Source organism: Sprattus sprattus, assembly GCF_963457725.1.
Source record: "Sprattus sprattus genome assembly, chromosome: 6".
Taxonomy (NCBI): Eukaryota; Metazoa; Chordata; class Actinopteri; order Clupeiformes; family Clupeidae; genus Sprattus; species Sprattus sprattus.
This window is the reverse complement of record NC_137925.1, coordinates 16,592,862-16,603,645: the sequence shown is the minus strand read 5'-3', so window position 1 is coordinate 16,603,645 and position 10,784 is coordinate 16,592,862. Positions and strand designations below refer to the sequence as shown.

Sequence of the window (10,784 nt, the reverse complement as noted above, 5' to 3'; positions counted from 1 at the left end):
ATGTACTCATGTATACTTTACTTAGTACTATAAAATGTTTATCTGTTGTGCCTGTGCACTTTATATGTTTCACCGTGGGGAGAGTGGGAAACGTTCTTTCCATTACTTTGTATGTCTTGACATGTGAAGTAATTGACAATAAAGCTACTTTGACTTTGACTTTGATGTACCAATAATCATTACCAGTGTTGAAAGTTGTGACAGAACTAGAGAAAATACATCTGCCCAACTAAGTTGAAGTCTAAAGCTGACCAACAACAATTAACATTACATTTATCAAAGACTTCAGGTGGACAGGCCATATGGAGCACCGAGAGTGGCCTGAGGTGTCCTGAGGGTCGCTTAGGCCTGCCGTGCCGTCAACCTGAGCAGCTGTATAGCAAGCAGGAATGAGCTGCAAGACCTATTAGAATCCACACACCCGGTGCAATTCACTTTCGCAGCAGTGTCGGCACAATACCTGCTTCTCTACCGACACCATTTGACGGTTAGTAGAAAAGGAAAGGTGGAGCAGAGAGGGAGAGAATAATTTGCAAGTCTTAGTGAAGGAATTCTATCATAGCAATGAGTTCAACTTAGCATCATATGACATTGAAGGCAATAAGTTTCATCTTGTAAAAATGTATTAGCCTAAACCTAGACTATGGACTTGGCAGCACTCAATCAGCATGCCACATAAGCTAGGGAAAGTGCACACAGTAAGGAGAAACAGGCTTCAATAACATAACAACAATACATCTGTGAGTGTAACACAGTAGCTGTGTGACACAGGGAATGACAAAGATTACACGTTACTCCAACAGAATAGTGTAGCCTTCTGATACACTAACGATAGAGAGTAGTATGATAGAAGAGCAAGGGTCGTCAACCACATTTGTTCTATTGTTCTAAGTAGACACTTTTCAAATAGAAAAATTATATTTTAACTTTCTTACTAATTTAATGTATTTTTATTAGCCTATATCAGTGCGAACAGACTCTGTGTACTACAACCAGCCACCAGGGATGATCAAGATATTTTGGGGGGGTGGGGAGGGGAGATCATGTTGTCCTGGCTCTGGCCACCTCCTGCTGTTAGCTCAGTTTGGTTTTCGCTAAGATTATAGTGTGTGGGTGTGATCAAAGTAATTTTGTATGTGGGGCATTAGTATTTTAGTAAGTTCCAGTTTAAAGAAAAATTATGAGAAAAGAAATGGGTTTGTAGAAAATAACGACCGTGGTAGTTAAGTTAAGCTTGCAAGGCCCTGATTTCTACAGTATGTCTGTTGCTATCTCCCTGTTAAAAGAGAAAAATAACAGACTACAAAGCAAGTCATCATTCCTCACCAATTTCACAAGGTGAGCAGAAGCTAATGTGGGGGACAGGCTGCCAGCTGACAATCAATGAATCTTTTCACCTATTTTCTAATCTGAAAAGTTGATTTATACTACATTTTCCTGTCGTGTTGATACATTGTGGTTTTAAGTTGTTGTCTTTTTTTCAGCTTTTGTGTGGACCCCAGGGTAGACGTAGCCTGGCCGTTACCAGCCTGTGACTCCATTTCATTCCGTCTTTCAGTCTGGGCCAACCCAATGCATTTTGGTTTCCGAGATGGGCGGGTGCTTATCTTGAGGTTTAAAATCATTGGAGTTCCCTTAACCAATCAGCAACGTTTAGTAAGCATTCGGTAGATTAAACTCTTCCCAAAGCCAGTTGGGAGAAGAGCTACGACGTCCTTTCCAATCATAAAACTTACAAGAAAATACTCTTGTTCTCCTTTTAATTTTCTGATGTTCTCGAGAGTTGAGACAACTTTTCCGATAGCTTTTCGTGTCTTTTCCTCCAAGGCGAGTTTTGCGTCACAGCTCTGAACTGTTCGCTGATTGGTCGTACAAAATGTTGAGTTCTGGAGACGATTGTCAATGGGGTTGGGCCAGACTGAGTATGAGCTTGAAATCAATTCAGGCGGAAATACGTAGGCTGGTGTCACCAGGCTAGGGTAGACGATCATAGCAATGAGTTCACATACAAAATAAAGAATGAATGAGTTTTAAGTTTTTACACAAAGCAGTCTAGGGGTTTGTGTGAACAGGGTGGCCTGGTGGGGTCAAGATTCAAGATTCATGGCATGAATTATTGTTTCAGTCCGCCCCTGTCAAAGTCTAAGGAAAATTATACAGATAACATTAAGAACTCTTATTGTTCTTTATTCCTAAAGGCCAAATTCATTTAGCATAACAACACTGTTTACAGAAAATTAAGGCAGGTGGAGTGTGTACTGAGCCAACACTTAGCGTTAATGACTCAAAGTCAGGCATTCAGACACAAATGTCAAACTAACTTGAATTAGTGCTCACCTTTTCTCTGACCCCCTCTCTCCCTGTTTGAAGACAAGGACGTGATTTCCAGTAAGTGTCAGGTGGTCATTGTTCAACCAGACACAGCTGTTTGGCTAAAGCCACTGCCTGGAGACCCCTGGGCAAAGGAATGATCCTCACTCTGTCTGAATACGTGCCAAAAGCTCTACATTGTTGACATCAATTTACAAGCTTTCATGCAAACAGAACAAATAGAAAAACATACATGAATGTACACGCGGACAGACGAACACATACAAACCTATCTAAGTGGCGACATCAACAATGGAGTGGTAGCATGCCCTTATCAAGACTACTACAACAGTCTTTCTTCTGCCATAGCAAATAATACACTAAAATCTATTAGCTATTGAAAGAGAAAAAAACTCAGATGGACAAGTGGAAAGCGCTGAAATTCCACCCTATCAAAACTCTCCCGAATGAACTATTTTAAAACATTTCAAAACCTACTAGATGGCGCTGGAGTACCCTACTATTGCCACATCGGCCGCCATATTGGCTCAAACATCACACAAGTCTTGCGTCACCTAATGCGCCTTCTTCTGGGGGAGTTTGGTTGGCTGGCACAGCCGTCAAAATATCTCGTGACTAGTGCTATTTGAGAGAGTGGTTTGCGTACTCAAATTTTCACTATGAAATCTCCTCATGTGAAGTAGTTGCAAGGTCATGGAACCTAGTTAGAAGCGTTCGTTGAATTTCACTCTATATAGGGTGAAAGAAACAACGGATTTATACGATTTGTACCAGATCACGAACCATGTGGAGAGTACACGGCGTTGTTGGCAGGGGTGAGTAAAGGATATTCATGGTGCATTTCCAGGCTAACTAGCAAGATGGGTAGTTTCTGTTTCTCTCTGTTATAAGAAGCTAACGTAAGCATAACTGGAATCATTGGGTACTTCCCCTATTTGCTACAGACAGTGTGAATATCATTGTCAGTTTGAAAGGCAGCGTCCTGGTCACCATGTCGTGAACTCATCTGAGTTTAATACTTTTTACAGTAATCAAATGTGTAACGTTAAGTAGCATCTCCTGTGCTAGACACAGTGTCCACCTGCATGGGTACAGTAAGTGGTGCCGCTTCAACGTTAAGAATTATACTTGCTTCTTAACAAGATTAGTCGTTAGCATGAAACCAGTGATATTGTAAAATGGCCTACATTTACTCAGCGTTAATGTGTTGTCTAGTCCTGTTGAAGTACAAGGTCCAGACATAATGTAACCACTCTCCTCTCTTAATTCCCTTACTTTTAATATCCTGCATTATTTGGTTCTTAAAATAGTTTTAAGGTCTATACAGATACATTGAACTAATGATTGTCCATAATAATATAAATTGTAGTTATCTCTTGTAGTGGCATCAAATTCAATTCTATTTTGATTAGCTGCACAAGTGGTTGCCAACTGGTTGCATTCCAAAGAGGAACAGATTTAACTCACAGCTCAAGTTTCTGTGCCTGCTTGCAATGGAATTGTGCACAAAGATTTTTTTTTAGATTAGATTCAACTTTATTGTCATTGTACTAAGTACAAGTACTGAGACAACGAAATGCTGTTTAGCAACCAACCAGAAGTGCAAAATAGCAATACAAGTGCAGAGTATGTGCATATGTAAAGTGGAATAAGTGAATAAATATACAGTAAGATGTAGAAAATTACACAGATTGTAATATAAACAGAATTGGGACTAGCAGCAATTGAAGTAGAAGTGAGATATGATAAGTATGGTAATAAGGTGGTAATAAGTGAAATTAACTGAATGAGGTAGAAAAGTACAATTAATACAGGTAATGCAGTGGATACTTGTCTGGGAATTCCCTGCCCCTTCACTGCATTCCATTTGCTCAGTTAGTCTGGCCAACTCCTCATCAGCGATCCACTTCACTCACGTAATTGGACACGCCTTTAACCAATCAGACCAACGATACTATACAACGATCGGTAATAAAGCAAACACATATTTTTTCTGTATGAATTGTTCCAGGGCAAATTTTTGTTCTGTTTTCAAAGAAAACTTGCCTTATCGAAGTTTTGCGGTGCTTCCGCGGCCACCATGTCCAATGTTTAAAAACTCTCCGTGCAGTAGATTTTGTAACGTAGCCGTGGTAAGTTTAAATCCGCCAATGGCGCGCCAGGTAGCCAAAAGCCAGTTTGTGATTGGCTCCAAGGATTCTGGAAATCTTGAAATGAACGGCTATCCGAAGTTGGCCAGACCCACTGCAGAGGCAAAATCAATTTGGCCGGAAGAAGTGGGGCGGGACTTCCCAGACTAGTGGATACAGTAGTAAAAAAAAAAAAAGACATTCTGGTGCATATGTTCAGTGGCTGGAGGAGGATGTGTGGCAGTCAAGCCAGGGTGGAAGGGCGAAGAGGAGGGAGGGCTTCTCTCTTGCTCCCTATTTCCCTCGGGAGGGTTTGCTGAAGCTGTGCTTTTCTCTCATGTAGTTCTGAACCGTTGGCATGCCAACGCACCCCTCCGGCTGTCACAGGGTCCCCTTCGTGAGGATGAGGTCATCAACACCTCGACCATCCTGTCCACAAACTTCCACTCCTCAGACAAGAGGTGAACATGCTCCATCTTCCTTTTTCATCCATCTCTTTCTTTACGTCTTTCTCTATCATTCTCTCAACAAATCTTGTCTCATCATGTCATCCCAACTGTCCTTCTGTGTCTCAGGGAGGAGGGAGAGGAGAGGAGGCGGAAACGGACGTCTCAGTTCTGCTTCACTGGGCTGCCCCGATACACTGCACTGGATGCGGTGGGCTGGGTGAGCACACACCAGATATTTAAAAGCTTCATGTTCAGTTATTTTTGCAAGATGGTTTGAAAAGTTCAGTGGAGTGACAAACCTTGTATGTGCTCTCCCTCGTGTTGTTGATGAAGATGATGATGAAGATGATGATGTTGATGATGATGTTGATGATGTTGATGATGTTGATGATGTTGATGATGTTGATGTTGATGATGATGATGATGATGATGTTGATGTTGGTCACGCCTCGTAGGGTGCAGCAGCAGTTCTCCTCATGCAGCTCTGCAGACGGATCCACTCGCAGTTCTCTTCTGTGGGTGAGCAGAATCCTAGGCCGACCCATCACAGGGAACCAGGAGTCATTCAAAAGTGTAGTTACCGGACTCTGCTAGAAATCCGTGAGTTGCACTTCCAAAATGTTAATGAAAAAAAAAAAAACCTTTTAATATGTTGCAAAGTGATGCTTTAAAGAGAAGTAACAGTTTAATTTTTTGTATCAATTTTATTTTTTAAATAAAGTAATTTCATCAAGCTATTTTCAAGTTTACAAAGAAAGCTTTTCTATCTCCACTCAGTGTCTAGACAGCATCTAACCAGACACGTGGTGCCGGGTGCACTGAGCCTGAGCCGACATAGGGGGGCACCTGAAACACTTGACCAACGTGGGATCAGCAGCAGCTCCAGCAGCAGCAGCAGCGCAGCCTCAGAGTTATTTGACCAGCAGGGGGCACTGCCGAGCCAAGAGTCATCATTCTCAGGTCAGCCATCTCGGACCACTCTGCTTTCATTCCAGCATTCAAAGACAGAGATAGTTTGTTTAACATACATTATAACTTTATTCATAGGTTTTCATGATTTAAAAACTCACTTTGAAGTTTCATCTCTGAGATATTTTACTCTTGCTATAGAGTTCTTTATGTAGTAAATTTCACACCAGTATCAGGAAGAAGAGGATCACCAAAATGTCGTTAAATTCTTCATGTCTGTCTTGCAGTGGATGCCAGCCTACTCAGTAATGAAGCCAAATCTGAAAAGCAGAAAGAACAGGTATAATGCTTTCTGCTCCTACACTCCACTGGCTTCCTGTGTTTCTCTTTTCTCTGTTAAGACACTCACCTCTTACTGACCCTGCAGATTTCACAGGATCCTCTCCCACCAGAAGATAAACTGACAGAGGCTTCAGAGAACCTAAAACATGTGGCCGACACTAGCGTACCAGTTATTCTCAACATCATTGGTAAGGGCGTTGTGAGTCCGATTACACTGTGCTTCAACAGCTAGTCAGATTTGAACCATTTAGATATATATATTTTTTATTATTATTTCTTTTTGTGTGTGTCTATGTTGGTAGCTGGTTGGTGGGAAGAAACAGCTGTACTGCAGATCAATCAGAACAGCCATAATTTGCCTATTAAAATTCGAATAAATATCAATTAGTCAATGAATCCTTCATGGTATGTCAACAAATCATGAAATATAAATATAACGAATGTATTGAGGGATATGTTGACATATACAGTATGTAAGACAGATCTCTATGTGTGTGTGTGTGTGTGTGTCAGGTTTGGAGAGTGCAAAGGCTGGTGATTATGAGACAGCTTTCTCCTGTTTCCTGGCCTCTGCTCAACATCGCTACAACAAAGCCCAATTCAACGTAGGTGTCTGCTACGAGAAGGGCAAAGGAGTCCGCAAGAACCTCAACAAGGTAGAACCACCCCCCCCCCCCCCCCCTGCATGCACACACACAAACTCCACCAGGCAGACTTGCTTTAAGTACAAAAAACCATGTAATCTGAAACATTCACAGAAAGGAGATCTGAATTTAAACCTGCTGTGAATGCACAGATTTGTACATTGTGTTGTTGTCCAAAATAATACACGCACCTTGCAGTGGCCTCTGCACCACACGGCCTCTGCACCAAAGCCAAACTGGAGCTAACAAACTTCTGAAGTAGGGGAGAGAGGGCTAAGTTGTTACACCGGTGAATTCTTCAAAACCAGGGGCACAATGTCAAAACTGAATTGGCTGTATTCCTTTAGTCAATGTTGCACGAGTTTAGCACGATTTTGTTTGCTTTTCCCATTCAGAAATAAAACTATTGCATTTCATGTAGACATTTTTTGACTATAGGTATTTACATTTTTAACTTTTCTATGAATAGTGGTCTTAGAAAGCATCTTAGTAGTGTGTGATTTGATGTGTTTACTAGTGTTACAGTTTTAAGTTCAACTAGCCTTGAGATATATTTAATTAGTGAGTTTGGGGGAAGTTGACACAAGTGTTGTGTTGACTTTTCAAAGCCCTAGCAACTGGAAGCGTGCGTCACTAGGTCACCGGACAATTACTTTGGTTTATAAGAAAGTGGTGCAGTATTTGATCCCTCTTATATGGGCAGAGAGAGAAAAGGCCAGTTGGAGAAAGGGGAGAAAGTGTCCAAGTCGAGTTTGGGGAGAAAAACGAGGGCAACAAAGCATCACATTAAACATCACATCGACCCTACAAACCACTCATCCTCAGTTGTATGTGCCTTGTCTGTGTGGAACTATTCTCAAACAGATAGTCAAAGGAGACTCAGGTTCAATGTGAAGTGAAGGAAATGGCCCATGCTGCATGTAGGCTACCTCAGGAGAGGCCATTTATATTTAGCCAGAATTAGGACTGAATAATGCTAGCAGACTGTAGGTCTTTGCTTTAGATTTTGTTTGCCATCATTATTGTTACTGAAGGGCATGATTTGGCATAATTTGTTTTTAAATGATTACTTTTATGTTCACTTAAGGTGTCGAGTTCCTTTTCCGATATAAAATAAAAATCCTGTTCTCCCTTGTACGTGTCTGCTAAATGACTGCATGTAAATGTAAAAAGAAATCTCAATTCACAATTAATTATGTGTTCTTATTTGCTTAACAATCCAGTGTGACTTACCCCCTTAGGGCTCAGATACACATACGCGTTTTTGTAAAAACGGGACGCGAGCAAATGCATTGATTCCTATGGTACAGCGCGTTTAAAGCGTGCGCCCCTTCTCCACCACGCGTTGCGTCTTTGAAGCGTTTTTTAGGTGCGCTTAAAAGTTGAACTATTCTCAACTTTCCAGCGCAAGGCAGGGAAGCGCACCGCTTCTGTTTTGGACGCCGCACTTTGCCAAGGCGTTACTGAAGCGTTTCTGCCTGAAAAAAGACGCGTATGTGTATCTGAGCCCTTATGAGGCAAAGTGTCAGAAGTGCACACAAGTTTTTGCACTGAAATATTTCAAATTAATTTTAATGTCATGTAATATGTGCCCAAGTCTTAGGTCTTTTATTTGGGATATTTTCACCATTATGATGCATCGTTTACAGTCATGAAAGAAACTGAAAAGTGTGACAACATGCCCTGCTCTTCCCTATGATATGAATATATGTGTCAACGATATTTTGTATATGTTTTTGTGTATATGTAACATTGTGTGCAGTTAAAAACAGCAGTGCTCATGTAGTGTTGCCCTACATTCTCCTCTCTCTTTCTCCCCTCTGTCCTCCTCTCTGTCCTTCTCCTCTCTGTCCTTCTCCCTCCCTCCCTCTCTATCTCTCTCTCTAGGCACTGCAGTTCTATAGGCGAGCAGCAGCAGCAGGCCACAGTCAGGCTCAGTACCGCTGTGCCAAACTCCTCCTGAGCAGCAGGAGGCAGCAGAGCGCAGAGGACCTGGACACGGCCATCAAGCTTCTGCAGACAGCAGCGGCTGCTGGCCTCACCGAGGTGAGACACAGACAGATAAACAGACAGGCTCACCATAGTACTTTGTCATGGTACAATGGAAGATCAGGATTGAGTTGTGTGTATGTGTACGCCCCCCTAACTTATCTTCTGTCACCCTTTCTGTCGTAGGCTCAGTTATACCTGGGAGTGTTCTTCTCTCAGGATTCAACCAAAGACGAAGGGAAGGCTGTTCAGTACCTTCGCATGGCAGCACAATGTGGGGTGAGTGGGTTCATCCCCAGTTGTAGTCTCCCCTATCAGTCAGGTCATAGAAGAGATCCTGGAATAAACAATGTGCAAAACAGTTTGAGTCTGTGTACGCATCTGTGCAAGCTTCGGGTGAATAACACATGCTTGGGTAACAAATGACGATACAGATCAGCTGACTAAGGCTAGTTGTGTTTGTCTGTGTGGAGGACCGCGTGGGGCTGATCAGCTGACTAAGGCTAGATGTGTATCACTGTGTGTAGGACCGTGTGGGGCTGCTGTACCTGGGTCAGTGTTATGAGAACGGCATTGGAGTGAGCCGGTGTTTGGTCAACGCAGCCAACCTCTACAGGCAAGCGGCGGCAGCAGGGAACCAGCAGGCTAAGGGTCTACTGACAGCTCTGTGTAATAGAGAGGGTAAGGGTCCAAATGTCTCACTTTCTCACACACACACACACACACACACACACAAATGAGTTGTCAAAATGCAAGTTATTGCAGTTTTCTGACACAAGGTCATCATGGAGGTCATGAAATGTAATCCTGTACTGTAATTGTCTGTAACTCAAAGTGCTTTGTTTCACCCCCCCTCTCCTCCTGTCCTTTCACCCCTCAGAGGAGCTGGTTCTGCGTTCTATCCGCTCCGCTCCCTGCTTCTCTGCACTGGATGGGCTGGAGCTTTCTGATGGGCTCCAAAAGGCGGGGCCCGGTCCCCAGCAGGTCTCTGATTGGCCGGTCAAGCCCCTGCCTCACTCGTGGAGCATGGGCAGCCTTAGAGTCCCGCCAGCTCACCTCTATCCACTCTCAAGTGCTGACAACACACCCAGCAAATGGACTATAGGGGTTGGATGAGATGTGTGTACACACACACACACACACACACACACACACACACACACACACAGGCATTTCATCCTGACACTATCAAAATAGTGAATGCACACAAGCGCATTCATTGCTGTTTGGAATAAGCGCAGGTTATTGACACATACACACCTTGTTCTGTAAATAGAAACTTAGTGTAATCATACACATACTTCTATGTGTAGACTCTGTCCACATCAAACACACATTTAATGTGAGAAAAGAATTGGGCTAAACTTAAAGTCAAAGAAAAGCTATTCAATACACTCGCTTTGGTCTTTCAATTCCAAAACAATGGAATGGGAAACGCAGAGGTTTACAGTGATACTCTTTTTTTTTTTTTTTTTTTTTTTTTAAGCGAAAGCTTTGTGAGTCGTGGCATATGGATGAGTGAGTGACGTGATGGGGATTTCATCAAGTGCTTGGTTAATGTTGGGTTTCTTCACCCAAAGGAATGTAAATCCCTTTCCATGTGTTTTAATGTCATTCTTTGTTTTGGAATCATGTTTTGAGTAAACATGAGATGGATGACACTATGAGATTTTCTCTTCAGCATGTAGGGGTTCTTTTGGGCAGCTTTTTGGGTGAAGGCTTTTTTTGGGGGGGGATTTTGCCTGCTGTTGCCATTGAATGAGTTGTTTGAAATCCCACCCAGAGGTCAATTGTGCCTTGATCTGTCACAGCACACACATACTGTATGTGTACTCTGTCCTAACTGTGGGGTGCTAAGATGTGACTTAAAAAAAAAAGGCTGTTAAGTCATGTGAACTGTGTTATTAAAGCACTTCATTATTATTTTGTAACCAAAAGCAAAGGAACGCACAAAAGTAAGTTAGTAAATAAATACATATATTTTTATCATC

General features: G+C 42.3%; 1 protein-coding gene across 1 annotated transcript; it reads left to right on the top strand.

Annotated features, from left to right (window-relative positions):
- Positions 1–2,967: 2,967 nt before the first annotated feature.
- dele1 (DAP3 binding cell death enhancer 1) lies at positions 2,968–10,784 on the top strand. The gene is made up of 12 exons (XM_080840414.1): positions 2,968–3,146; positions 4,804–4,921; positions 5,036–5,126; positions 5,365–5,509; positions 5,687–5,869; positions 6,106–6,158; positions 6,246–6,348; positions 6,674–6,816; positions 8,692–8,850; positions 8,980–9,072; positions 9,321–9,474; positions 9,674–10,784. The coding sequence occupies exons 1-12, from the start codon at positions 3,116–3,118 to the stop codon at positions 9,907–9,909; spliced, it is 1,509 nt and encodes a 502-aa protein (XP_080696540.1). The 5' UTR covers positions 2,968–3,115; the 3' UTR covers positions 9,910–10,784.